Genomic DNA, 15,443 nt, shown 5'->3' on the forward strand with positions numbered 1-15,443 from the left:
TAATTTTTTTCAGTCATTGAAGTAAAAATAGATAACTATTATTCTTGCTGTAAATACACTGAAAATTAACTGTCTTTAGTGCGACCATTAGGAAAGAAATTTTAATTTGTTGTTTATAAAGCTATTTTACATATTAATTAATTACATATAATTAATTGCATTTAATTAATTTACATATAATAGTTTTAAAATTAGTAGCATTGTTTTAGTAAAAATTTTACATTTATTTCAAGTAGACTTAAGGTAATTACTAAATTATTGTGGGTTAAATGAATTATTTTGGTTTTTGGACAAGTTATGTTTGTAAAGTTTAAATTGATTTGAAACAACCTACACTTAAAATTTAGCATTAAATGCAAAAAGTACATTATTTTTAAAATTCAGGTTACAAAAAAGAAATTGTGAGTTTGTAAAAAAATACTTTTATTATGTTTTCTAATTTATGTTATTATTTTTCATTAATATTCTCTGTAACTGAAGTGACAAGATAACAAAATTGCAAAAATGGACTGTTACTCAGTTGTACCAGTAAATTACTTTTATTTCTACTGTGAGGAGTAATCATAGTTTTTGTGGTCATTAATATCAACTAAACATCGGCATTGACTAATTTTTAGGTAATTCAACTTGACTTTTATACATTTTTGGATAAGTTTTGTTCCCCATGCTTGAGTTTAATTTTCTAATAATATTTCTAAATATTGAAGATTGTAAGTGTAGATGTTATAAGATGTTCATTTTTTTCTCTTACACTGACTTATTACCAGCAGGGAATGCTGGTAATAATAGTAATAATACTGAGGAATGGATTCCTGTTTGGTTAAAATTATTTTCTACATTGAATAAATGTACCACCATCTAGTTTTCATAACCGTTTTCCTTCTATTCATACCACATACTTCTCTTGTCGTTTCTTAATGAAAACAGTACCTTCAATATATAAGTGTGAAACTGTCATTTTTCATCATATGAAGTAATAAAATTTAGCAGTAAATGTAAAAAATTCATTATTTTTAAAATACAGATTACAAAGAAATCCCCTTCTCTGACAAAATTTGTGCAGTATGCTAATGTTTGAAAGAGATAAAAATTGCAATTTCTTTTCTTAATGATCTGATTGAAAATTTGGTTTGTTAATCAGCTAGTTGTATTTATCTAAATAAGAAAAGCAATATTACCCATTTAGTTTCCCTTACCGAAAAGAACTGTAAGCACACTCTTAAGGTGTGGAATCAATCTGTTCTTACACAGGATACTTTTTTAAGAGTAAATTATGAAAGGATATTCTAGAGCTCTTGGAGCCAACCAATTCTTACACAGGGAGAAATTGCTATTTTTTTCTTAGTTTAACTAGGTTTGTCATAGTGATCAATGAAAATAAAATAAAATAAATTTTATTGCCATTTGTATATGTATGACTTTTTCATATTGTAGTGTCAAGTCTAATATTGATACTTCTGTTGCTATGTGTTTATTAGTATTATTAAAACATGAGAAACATTAAGAAAAATACTTAAAATTTTATGAACAGCATATATTTTTGCTGACTTTTTCATCAGTGATTTTGTTTTTTGATTAGAATATTCAGTTTTATTTTAACTGTGAAATCATTTTCTGTATTCAGCTCATCAGTGGAGACAGGAATAGCTGATTTTAGTGTCCAGGTGGAAGAATGGGAAATGGATCATTTAGGCAACTTTAGGCTCGTGTACCCAAATAAAAATGCTGATAGTTATAAAGTATTCTTAGATCAGAATCAGAGTTCTATTTTCCAGGAGACTTTTGCATCTCGTGCACGTGATGAAGCAAGACGGATTCAAAGGGAAGAATTTGAAGTAAGTTTGATTTTTTGGTGAATTTGTTATAATTACTATTTTATTTTTTGTTTTCCTTTTGTTGATGAATATTGGGAATGTTTTATTTTTAACTCTGTGATATGTTAAAATGCTACTTATTCATAAATATTTTCGGAAGTGTATTTTAACAAAATTATACATTTACTTATAAAATTAATTTTTGGCATTTAATTTCTTTATTTTTTCAATGTTCAGTACTTCTCTGCTTCATCAGAACATTTTTTTTTATATAATTGAATTAAAAATAGCTTAATGTTAAAATTAGAGAGGTATATTATTACCACTTCACTTAATGATATAAAGTGACTGAAAAGTTCTAAACATTAAAGAAAAGACAAAAGCGGAGTTACTATGGAGCTCACTGCATAATAAACACAGGTGATAGACTTTATTATTATTTTATGATTTTCTGAAAATTGATACTATTATTTTTAAAAGGTAAAATTGGCTGAATCTGATTCTCTTAATGCATCAGCAAATGTTATTTGTGAAGTTTTGAGATTAAATAATAATTTATATACTACTTTTTATTGTATATATATATATATACTACAAAAAAAATCATAAACTTGTAATCCAAGATAACATACCACTTATTCACTTATAATTTTGTTAAAAATATTTTTAAACCAATTAAATTTTATTAAAAATCTTTAAATTAAATTTATCATACTTAAAAATCTTATATAAGAAATTTTTAAAACTTTTATTTAAATTAAAAATTTATTAAAATTATAACCAAAACTAGACATAAAATATAAAAAAAATTGTTTATAAAGATTAATCAAATAAGTTAAAATTAAAATTGTAAAAAATAATATATATTAATATAAATTAAAACTTTTAAAGCAAAAACAAAAGCTTAAGCAAAGAAAAATCATGTACCAACCATTTCACTGAATTTACTCTACTAACCATATTGAAAGATCAATAACTCACCACTATCATCAAAACAGATAGTTGTGCTATCTATTTCAGCCTTTATAATAATGTCATCCTCATATTCTGTCTCTTAAGGTTGATAATATTAAATTTATTCTTATGTTTATATATAATACCTTTCTAAAATGTCAAAACCCTCATTAATCCTATCTATATTGCATTTTTTATATAGGTAAGTAAGTGTAATATAGGTAATTAAGCATATTATTCTGTACATAGGGTTGATCTATTAAATATAAATTAATTTGTATTGGTACGGAGGTGTATGCTTATTCTATTTTTATTTTTTTTGTTATTCTAGTTAGTGCGAAAGAAAAATTGAATTTCTAATACTTACTACCTCTAATATTATTGCTTATAAATTACTCAACCCATTCTATGAAATAATTATTATAAGAACATGCAATATCAATTGCATAGTTTATTAAATAAATGTTTTCTGTCAGTTTAATATTTAGTGTTGATTTTGCTGGCTTACTATCTATAAAGCTGATTAAGTATATTCATTGTTCTTTTTTACTTATGAGTTAATTACTGAATTACATGTACTAATTTTTTTATTGCATTTGATATAATTTTTTCCTAAGTTATAAATGATGAGAGACCATAAATGAAAAACAATATCTGCATCCTCTTTAGTTGAAAATTAGAATAAATAATTGTGTAGTGAAAAATGTACTGACTCTGTTTTACATATAGATTATTTATGACAAATTAATCATTATTTTGAGGTAATTAACTATTAAATAGCTGTGCCTTAATTTGAATTTAAGAAATATATTTTACAGATTACATTATTAAATCATACTGACTAAAACTGAGTTATTATATAAATAATATTAATAATGAAAATTTTATAATAATAGTTTTTATTATTAAAATATCAGCAGTAAATAATTATTGTTAATTTTACTAAATTATTTCCCACTACAGGTTTATTATAAACATCTTTTTAAATTATTAATTAAATAATGTACTGAAAATATTATAGGGAAAATAATTAAATTGTTGGTGATAAATCTTTTTCCCATATTGATTGACCCATCAGAATTTATTCATTTCGATTAAAATGTCTGTTTCTTGACTTTAATCAAAATTTCTTCATTGCTGTCATTAAGAATTGTTTTTTGAAACATTTGCTTTTTATTAATATCATTTTTCCAAATTCAAATTTCCTATAGTTTTTATTGTTTTGCTTTATTTTAAATTTAACAAGCATTTTACTTCAATGTATCAACTGTTCCTTTGCTAATTGTTCTGCTTTATGTTCCTTAGGTGTATTATAACCTGTAGTGTGTTTAATATCTTACTTATTAATATTATGCTGTTATTTATGTTGCTTGTCAATTTATTTAAAAAAACCTGTTAGTTTAAAACAAGAGAAATAGTCAGTCTCTTAAAAAATGTTTTTCTTGTTTTACATTTTTTAATCAATACCCTTCGATGCTTAAATACTTGAAGACCAAAAGATGAAATTCAGATAGAAAGTTAGAAGTTTTTCTGCATGGATCACATTTTATATATATATATTCCATTAATTTTATGCTCTTGAAAAAACCTGTTATAACAGTTATTTATGTTTGACTTTTATTTTGAAAAAGAAACATTTTAAATTTGGCAGTAAACTGGATGAACTTTGGATCAGAGTTTCAAAATTTATTTTCTTCTCTCAATTTAACAAACATCTATGAAGTTGTAAAGTACTGTCAACACCTTTTGATCTACTTTTCCTTAAAAACAGAGGAACGAAAACCTCAGAATTATACAGCAACGAAAATGTTATTGAAAATAGTATTGTAGAACAAGGACATATTTATTTGTTGTTGTCTAAAGTTTTGCAACGCTGATATGGTATACGTTTTACAACATTATTGTTTATAACATGCCATAATTTGTGAAGAGGTCACTGTATTGAATAATTTTTTTCAAAAAATAAATTCAGTCTATTTACTCCATATTTTATTTCAAGCACAGATATAAAAATTACTTATGGCTGGCTCACACAATTATTTTTTTATTAGCCTGAGTATTAATTAGAATTCTTAAGAAAAAAATGCCTCTGTTACTTTAAACATGTAGATATAAAACTAAACTTATTAATTCTGTTATACTTCTTGGTATATTAGGAGTTTATATATAAAGTTCTATCATTTTCTTAGGGTTGTTTACTATTAATCGTAGTTAAAAATAGATGAAATTTTTAAATAATTATGAATCTTCCTCAAGTCTCCAAATTACTTCTTAATGGTTACATTTTTGTTAAAATGTTACTAGACTAATAAAATCAATAATATTGTTTTCTAAAAGGTCATAACACTTTATTCTGACTTTGCATAGTTTAAAAATGTATACCATATTAGTTAAGTAGTAGTAATAAAGACTATATTTAATGCCTCTATGAAGTTCCTTCTTTCCGTAGAGAAATGTATACTGTTTGTTGCTTGTAAATTCTGTTGTTTGAATAAATGTACATTGTTGTATGCATTTATTATTTACAAATGTGTAGAAACAAAAAGATCAATCTTTTTTGCAGTTACAAAATGATTGTTAAAAGATGCAGGATGAATGTTAATGTTAAATAAATTAAACAGTAAAGTTAATTAAATCATATTTTTAACCTTTTAAAACCTGTTAATTAATAGCTTAATAAAGTAAGGATTTTTTTGGGAATAATTAATCTTAAATCATCATCAATCACTTCAGTAAAATATATTTTTATTCCTAACCAAAGTTTAATAGGCAAACACATATTTTGTAAATCAATTTCCTTATCACCATAGTTATACAAACCTGACTGCAGTTTAATTAGCAACTTATTCTTCTGATATAGTTTCTTGATATCAGAAAGACCAGATATAAAGCTGTTATTTACAAGATGAAAATATTACTTATCTGGTTGTGGTTGTGAAATAATTGATAGGATATTTTGAAAAGCATAATCACACTGCTAAATGACATTCTGAAAAAATGCTTCCAGCAGTATTTTGAACAATGTTACTAGGGCTGAGCTTATGTTGAGCCATAAGGATCATACTTTGAAGGAGATAAGGACTAAAACCTAATGTGGAAGATATTTTTGTTAAGCCTCTACCATCAGATACTTTTTGAACTGAGGTTGTATAACAATGAAAATTTACTATCCAAGGGAAATTATATTAATTTCGTATTTGAAAATATGAAAGTATTATTGAGTTAGAATAAAAGTGTAATTTAAAATCAAATTTCTTCATTATATTAAGTAACTCTTACAATTAGGGGAAATGTACACATTTACAATATGACATTAGACCTATAATGCATTTGTTCTGAAGCTGCTATAGAAGCATACAAAAGAATATTCAAATTTATGTCGTCTTTTGACAAGTAAGACACATTCAAAGTGTCTTACTCTTGGAATTAATAAAAATAAATTAATGTTTTGATGAAATCAATTTGAGGTAAAATAATTTAAGCACTAGATTTGAAAGTTGCATTTAAAATTAATATACATATGTTGATCTACATTGAAGTTGATATTGTAATTAATGATGATAATGAAATGGTGTTGCTTACTGATGAAATTATATTATGAAAGGTTTATTAATGAATGCAAATAATGTTAGCAAATTATGGTTAATTGTACAAAAATGTATACAAAATGTGCAAGCTCTTTGTTAAAATGTTATAAGCAACATCTTATTTAAGTATTTGATGGTAAAAAAATCATTTCAGGATTACTGCATTTATCCCGGTGAGAACAATTTTCTTAACCTAATTTTCTCTTTTTAAATTTATATTAACATACAAAATTTTATTTATATTGTCTTATTTTTCTTTTAGACTAAAATGAAACTAGAATTATCTCGAAGAATTGGTGGAAGGGATAAAGAAAAAGATAAGAATGTTTTAGTTTCACCTGAATCACCTCAAGCCTTATTTAAAAGAAAATTGCCTGTAAGTTTTTTTATAGTACTAAAATTGATGATAAAATAGAAAGATTATAATCATTATTTTTAATTTACTTCATTACTTATAACAATATTTACATAACTATCATTGTTAAATGTTAGTGTTAGTGTAAACCTATAACTTTCTGTAATGATTCTAGGCATTTAAAATAATAGTCACTCTGTAGTTGTAGTTACATGGAACATGGAAATATTGTTTCAAGAGATTGTCCCTTGTAGTCATATATCTTGCTCAAGTGTGCATATTCTGTTAAAACCTCCTACATTAAGCAGGTTTCCTATTAGTTTTTTAGTTTTTATTTTATACTGAGGTTTACATTGACATTCATTTCTAATTATCTGAACACTGGTTTAATTGAAAGGCTTTTTTATATTTTTGTAATATAATTTTTAAATCTTTTTGTGTCAGCTTTTCTTACACTAACAAAATAGCTTACTATTATTATTATTTATTTTTTTACTTTTTACCGAAAATGAAAGCTAAGGCATAAATTTTAAATAATATGTTAATTACATTGTTATTAAAGAAAGATTACGTACACTTTGATGTAGATGCCTTTGGTGTACACTTTGATGATGCCTTTGTAGATGATAGCAGTAATTTGTTCCCCAATGGCACCATTACTGATTTTGAAACTCAGAACTCTGACTCCACTTCTCTTGAAACCATCCCCTGGCCAGCAACAATAATGATCATCCTTTATATATATATATATATATATATGTTGTGTGTGTGTGTGCATATCTGCAGTCATGAATAAAATTGTATGACTCATTTACAGGAATCTCAGAATTTATTGGAATATTATTTTATGTAGGCATTGTTTATTAAATTGTAAACAGTAAATAACTGGTGGGTGGAGAACAAACTTTTAATTTTCCTGTTTTTTTTCTGACTTCATGAGCTGAAATAGATGCCTTCAGTTTTTCAAGCCCCCATTTCAATCTTGCAAACTGAAAATAGAGGTAAATAAATTGCAAAAAATTATACCATTACTACATTTTTAATTATCTCACGGATTCAATTTTTTTATCCATACAAAGAACTATCAGTTAATGAATAAATTATGTTTTTAGGGGAAAATAAATTTTTGGCACTTGACAAATGCCAGAAATATTGCTAAAAATTACATGCACAATTCTGGATTATCAAGGCAACATAGGACCTAGAAATGGATGGTGAGGTTTGTGTAACTCCAATGATCCTGAAAGCTGTACTTGTGGGTAGCTTAGCTACTGTTAGGGGCATACCAATGGTGTTCTTATTAAAACATTTTTATTTTTCAATATTCTTTTATCTTGCTTTTTCACATGTGACCCTAGTTTGAGGTACTAAAATGCAAAACATCCTCCCAACACTGCTGTCCTTTCACAAATTCATTTTATTGCCACTGGTAACTACAGGAGAACAATTGTCTGAGATTAGTACTAGTTGGTTTTATTAACGTGTGCTGATAATGTATCAAGTACCAAACAAGTGTAAAAAATAATCAAACTCATCACAATTATTTTTTCTTGGAATCCAATTGAGTGATCAAAATTATACTGATTGAAAATGGAAGGACCAATTTTCTTCCACTGAACATCAATCTCTGCTTTCTATGGATTTTGCAAATCTGATGGGCCTGCTTCTGATTCCTCATCATCACAGATCTCATCTACATGAGTTCAATTTTTTCATTCTCACTTTAACTTTGAATAGATTTGAAATTTGTTAGAAAAAACTCAAAAAGCATTTTCTCTGTAACTTTATTTTGATGACTGACATCCGTAAACAAAAAAAAAAAAAAACTTAAAATAGTAAATAGAAGATGTAAAAAATAAAAAATTACAAACTAAAACTTCTAAATTGTTAAGTAATAAAATTATTTGTTATGTAAACAAAAAACACAATATACGAGGTGTGTGAGAAAAGTAATGAGATTGGTAACACTGCGAGCGATCTGGCAACGCTGTGTCTACCGGTTTGTTCATTCCTTCCACATGCTCAGTATGAGTTTCAACTCATTCATTCAGCCAACACATTATTTGACAGCGCCATCAGTGAAGTTGTGTTTTTGTTGTGTGTTATGAAAATGGAGCATTGGAATTTAGAGCAACATTGCGCAATCAAGTTTTGTGTTAAACTTGGGGAATCTGTGAGGCTGTCCTTTGAAAAGTTGAAACAGGCCTATGGAAAACATTGCTTATCAAGAGTACAAGTTTTCGGCTGGCACAGATCATTTTTGGAAGGCCGAGACATGTTGAAGATCAACCTCGCCCAGGGAGACCTTCAACTTCAAAATCTGATGAAAACATTGAGCGTGTGAGGGTTCTTGTGAAATCAGACCGCCGTTTAACAATAAGGATGATGAGTGAACAGTTAAATTTAAACACTTTCACCATACATCTAATTTTGACAGACAATTTGGACATGCGAAAGGTTTGTGTGAAATTGGTGCCGAAAAACCTCACAACGGAACACAAGGACAATTGAAGAAATGTGTGCATTGATCTTCTGGAGGGGATTGACAATGACCAAGAATTCTTCAATCGTGTGATCACAGGTGATGAATAGTGGATATTTGAGTACGATCCTGAAACAAATAATGGCACACTCCATCATCTCCTCGACCAAAAAAATATCAAGTGGGCAAATCAAAGATCAAAACCATGCTGATTTGCTTTTCTGACAGTAGGGATATCGTGCATAAAGAATTTGTTCCTCCAGGACAAACTGTCAACCAAGTGTTTTACTGGAAAAGAGTGATTCGCGTAAGACCAGATATTGCAGACAAGTGGATGCTTCATCACGACAATGTCCCGTGTTACACGGCCATTTCCATCATGGAATTTTTTACCTCAAAACGCATTCATATGGTTCCTCAATCCCTTATTCACCTGATTTGAGTCCTTGTGACTTTTTCCTTTTCCCGGAATTGAAATATATTTTAAAAGAACGTTCTTTTGGAACTCTGGAGAACATTCAAAAGACTGTGACCGACCACTTAAAAGCCCTACCAGTTGAAGCCTTCCTGCGCTGCTACCAGGAGTGGGAACAATGACTCCACTGGTGTATAGCTGCCCAAGGGAACTACTTTGAAGGGGATAATACTGTTGCTTGAAAAAAATAAAAAAATTTGGTAAGTAAAAAGTCGTTCTCATTACTTATCTCACACACCTCGTATTTACAAGATTTAGAGTAAAAAAATTAAGCATGATTTTTGACCACAAAAACTTCATTAATTTTCTTTGTAAAATTGTTGTGGTCACACTCCTTTTTATATCCCATTGCCATCTAAAATTTTAATGGTTGAATTTCTTAATCACCAATTTAACTTAGAAAAGTTGACAGTCATGCATGTCAAATGCCAGCTAACGTGGAAAATACCATGCGTGAATCTGCTGTTGCTTAGTTGTTCTAGACCCAATCCCATAACCTAGATACTAAGTGTCTGTTGGCTATTAATGACCAGTCAGTCAAGGATTCTAGTTTTGTAGTCATAGTTTATGATGTGTATTCCATCATGGGGTGAGCAGAATCTACCAGTTCATCCAGTCTCTGATGGGGGCAATTCCTGTGAATCAAATATCTAGAAGAAAGAATTCATAATAATGTCTTTTTACCTAAAGATTTTCTCTCATGTCACGGTAACAACAGAATTATCTCTTGTCCAAATTTTCAACAAAGGTACACTTTTAAAACTACATTTCTTAGAATATAGATCCTAACATTTGTAAAAATGTTTAAATTAGCTTATTTATTGAGAAACTAATTCCTATGACACATTGATTCCCACTCCAGTACTTTTATGTTAGGGCAAGGTCCACATCCACCATAAAAGTAAAATAGAGCAACTGATGAAGCTGCCTTACTATGGCAAAGGATAATATAGTTTGAGTCTGAGAATATTTAGCTTTTTTTATCATGTCATATAACAGTAAGACTGGTCCTTCCAAGGTCCAGATAACCTTTGAACTTTAAGATATTGTTAAAAAACTGATAAAATCCCTCAATTGTCAATCCCTTGGGTCTCCAATTTTTTGCTGGTTCCCTGTACAATCTAAAAAGCAATGTAAATTTCAGTTGTGAAGAGAGTACATCCCTTCTAAGTAAAGAAAAATTATACAACTTCTGCCTTTCTAGCAAACTCTCTTTGGTTATAGTGGTTTGCAATGAGTTAGAAGTCACTGTGCTTTCTATAGCAGAATTCGAGTCTGCACCAAAGTGAGTCTCAGACAATTGAAAAGATTGCCTAACCAATCTTAATCTTATGTAAACCACTGGCCATAATAAAGAAGCCTACCAGATTACCTCTTGGTCAGAGATGAGAAATAAACAAGAAACTCAGGTGTTATTGCACATATATGCACAATAAAATGTAGAAGAATAAAATTAGAAAAATTAGTGTTTAATTAGTATTTAATGTCTAAATTAGTATTTAGTGGCTTGGTATGTCTTTAAGTGTATGGAAACAAACTTTCCTCCATCTTACCATGTTTTGGTAATAATTGCATGTTTAATTTTTGTTTATTAATGCTTATATACTGTTAACTTGCATATGTTTGTCACTGGAATATTAAGAAATTTTATCAAAGCAAATGGGTTAACTAATATTATTCATCATTTTTAAAATATTATTTATATAATATTATTTTAACTCTTCTATTTAGTTTTTAGTGCAACCATAGACCAAAACCCTTTAAACAGAAAGGTAAGATATGGCGAAAGGGATTAATATTTTCAATGCTTCTGTGACTAAATTTCCATAATCTCTTTAACAAGCAAACTAAAACATATCTAAATACCTTCAGATGTGGATTGTAGTTTGTAATATGGGAGACATTTAGATAAGCTAGTCGTGAATCTCATCTGGTAACTTAACAGATGTAACAATGTTTTCAGTAAATGAATTCAGTATCCATTTCTTTGAGAAACCATATTTATCTTCTGGAAAACACTCTGCCAACTGAATTTTTAGCTCACGCAAATGCATCTTCATGCTACACAAACTGGTGAATAATAATGTCTTATTCATCCAGTTTTTCTCAATATAATCGGAAGTGACTGGAAACATATCAAAATTTTTGCTTTGAAGGCAAATAATGCAGATACCAAGCCTCTTAATGAAAGCATGCACTTTGACATAAAACATTTTTAATGAAATATTTAAAACGTCATTAATAAAACTTTTTATCATTTATTTGTAAATTCACATTAAAGTTGTGTAAATGCGAAAATACATCAGCTAAGTAAGCCAACAGCAGCATATACTAATTATTCTATAAAACATTGAGAATGGTGTTTTTTATCTTGGAAAAATATTATTAATTCATCTTGCAATTTCAATAACCTTGTTAACACTTTTCACCTTGATAACTACTGTCTTACATTTGTTTGAAAAAGCAGAAATTTTTTCTTTTCGCCTCTTTCATCTTATAGTTTAGCAAACAGCTTATTCTGCAATGGTCGACTTCAACAAAATTAACCATTTTTAAACTTTACAAAGAATTTTTTTTTAGATTTTCTGGCATATTTTTGTGGCAAGAGCATGTCTATGAATGAAGCGCGGTGCTTTCATTCCTCCCACAGTATGACAATTTTTTTTGTTTTTTTAGAAATTCACCTGTGCTTTCCTGAACATTTTTGTACCATCACTACATACTGCAATACATTTTGTTCAATCTATGTTATAGTTTTTAGTAGCATCAAACAGATATTATCTTGTTGCATGACACCAGGTATTGATTTGCAAAACAACATATTTTCTTTTATTGGTTTGTCCCTCATCCATTCATATCTCACAAAACATAAGAACTGAGAAATATTTGCTACATCTGTTGATTCATCAAATTTAATACTAAAAAATTCACTTGAACACACTTGCTGAATTATCTGATCACGAACATCGGCAGTCATGTCATCAATTCGTCTTAATACTGTGCCTTTAGAAAGATGAATTTTGTGAATTTTTTTGCTACTTCCATGCCTATTAAAACACTGACTGTAACAATTGCAGCAGACAATATGAGGTATTCAGCGATTGTATGGAGTTTGGACATTTTAGCTACTTTTAATGCTGAGATAAGATGCTTTGTACTGTTATCAGTATGGCTTGATTTACAAATTGAAGCTTGTTGATTTCTCAAAGTATATAATTTTCTTTTGAAAAATTCCAAGGGTTTGCTTTTATAATTCAGATTATTTTCAAGTGTCAAATTAATTTTGCTTCAATGCTTCAATGCTCTCTGGCTTTCCATCCAATGAGGTAAAACTATAATTTATATAACTGTCATTGTTGATGTTTTGTTATATATATTATGTTTTTGTTGTTGTTTTAGTCCTTTGTTTTGTTTCAGTATTACTGTGTTGTTATCCTTCCGTGTAATATTTTTATGTTTTGTGTTGTATGTTGAATTTACTTTTACTTTCTGTGGGCAGGCAGTTCAATTCCTTTCTTTAGTTAGGTCCTTTCAGTCTTACTTAAGACTCGGTGAGATGTGTTTTGTTTTGAGTTCATTAAATAGAGTTCATTAAAAGTTTTGTGACTTACGCATCTTGGCTGAGGCAGACTGGAATATGTCAAAAGCCAAGGTTTTGAAGATGTCCTCTGGTAAAGCCCATAAGGCTCAGAATGGAGGGGGTAGTGGGTGGTGTCTTCCCCTATGGGGGTCAGGATGTCATTGTACATTCTTGTCTTTTTACCCATCAATTCACTGGCTGTAGATGACTCACTTAATTTTTCACAAATTTATTCATTTTGGATAAGAATGTAATTGAAAAAATAAAAAATAAACAGTTACACCATATGACTGCACACTAAAAATTTTAATTACTATTATTATTTTCAGTGAAACTACTCTTTTAAAAAATTAAGTAAAGGCATGAGACGCATGCTTCACATTCGAAACTAAACTGACGTTCTGCAGTTCCTTACACCTCTTTTATTCTGCTGAGAGCATGATGTGTTGAAATATATCATATTTACGTTTGAACATACTCACTCTTACAGTGAATTTTACGCAAACAGACCAAATTACAAGGAGCATTAACACATGAAGTTGGAATCTGTAAATTACTCATGCTTATACCCACACTCATACATGCATGTTTATACCTGTTGTTACCAATGCAGGTAAATATTTTTAACTACATTTCATTGTATTGTGGTTGGGGGGATTGCAAATATTCATTATACAATTTTTACTTTTTGAGAATTGTGGAGCTAAAAAGCTTGAGAATCACTGTCTTAGAGAAAGAGTTGCTTTTTCTTGACATTTAGTGTGAAAGAGATCTTAAGAGTTTGTGTGGTCATTTTTTCAAATGATCTTTTATTACATACATAGTTAACCAAAATATTGATCTGTGTAGTATCATCTTTGCCTTTCATTCAGAAGGTTTGGGTTTAAATCTGGCTTTGAATTTGCCCTTCTGTATTACATTCCCTGCGTAGAGGTTGCAAGCTTACATGAAGCTACAAAAAAAATGTTCAAAATTTTATCAATTGTATTAACAATTTTTATTATTTTAATGTTAGATATTTTTATCTTCCATTTGCATTGAAACTGTGAATTTAGTATTTTTATGTTTGTTTTGCATTTTCAGTAGTTTCAGTTTTCAGACATATCATGATTAATTTTGTCAAAAAAGTACAAGATGTTTGTAACAGATCGTACTGATTCTGTGGCTGTTTTTGTTATAGAAGTTAAAGAGAAGAATTGAAAAAATTCTGTATTCATTTGAACCAACCACAATTGAAGAGGCTGAAGAAATTGAACGACTTGCCTCTATGACTCAGCGTGATTATCTTGTTCGCAGCTATGGAGTTGTTGAGCATGTATGTACATTAGTTTAGAATTTTGTTTTGGAGATCCTTTTTTTTACAACATTATTTTTATAATTAATATAAGTTAATTAAAACATTTCTAGTTTTTCTCAAAATTTATTTTATCTGTTATATTACTTTCATTCTTGACTAATTGTAGTTTATGTTACAACTAATGCTAATTTTATTTTAGTCTATATTGCCAAACATGATTGTTAAACAGTGTAGAGCTCATTGAGTTTTTAAAACTTAGTTATTATATTAGAAATAATCAATGTGATTAAAAAAGCATTCGATAGCTATTTGATTAGGATCATTTATTATTTGTAAAATTACAAATTTAGAAAAATCATGTAGATGTGTTGTAGTATAATAATGTCATATTACATTTAGAAACATCATCATTAATATTCAGGATATATAAAAAAGTATGTATCACAGTTTTAAAGCTATTTAATATTTCTAAATTTTGACTTACAGTAATGAATTAGAAATAAAATTAAAAAGTAACTCTTACAGTTTCTGCTTACAAGTTTTCAATGTGAGCACCATTCATCATGTGGGATATATTCAACTGATATAAAAGTTTGTCCTATACTTTAACCAGCATGTCTGGAGTAAGATGGAAGCAACAACTACTTCAATCTGTATGTAATATCAGGTAGATCAGTAGGTAGTGGAGGCACATATACAAGAATTTTTATAAAATTCTAAAGGAAATAAATCTCATGGATGACCTCTAAGGTCACCACAAACAAGCTCTGTCATTGAGGTCATGCCAACCAATCTAGCGGTTGGAGAAAACATCATTTCCTGGACAATCCTGGACAAAGTTATGCCAGTGAGGAGGCACACCATCTTGTTGCCAAACAAAACTCCCTGGTCCATGTTGG

At 28.7% G+C, this 15,443-nt stretch overlaps 1 protein-coding gene across 7 annotated transcripts in view; it reads left to right on the plus strand.

Annotated features, from left to right (window-relative positions):
* LOC142329030 (tubulin polyglutamylase TTLL13-like) overlaps positions 1 to 15,443 on the plus strand; it is a 182,900-nt gene that overhangs the window by 123,051 nt on the left and 44,406 nt on the right. For all 7 annotated transcript variants that reach the window (XM_075373302.1, XM_075373294.1, XM_075373286.1 and 4 more), the window contains 3 exons: positions 1,625 to 1,835; positions 6,618 to 6,731; positions 14,428 to 14,562. In XM_075373302.1, coding sequence (XP_075229417.1) covers positions 1,625 to 1,835; positions 6,618 to 6,731; positions 14,428 to 14,562 — 460 coding nt within the window. The remainder of the gene's footprint in view (positions 1 to 1,624; positions 1,836 to 6,617; positions 6,732 to 14,427; positions 14,563 to 15,443) is intronic.

Source organism: Lycorma delicatula, chromosome 1 (assembly GCF_047948215.1).
Source record: "Lycorma delicatula isolate Av1 chromosome 1, ASM4794821v1, whole genome shotgun sequence".
In the NCBI taxonomy this organism is placed as follows: Eukaryota; Metazoa; Arthropoda; class Insecta; order Hemiptera; family Fulgoridae; genus Lycorma; species Lycorma delicatula.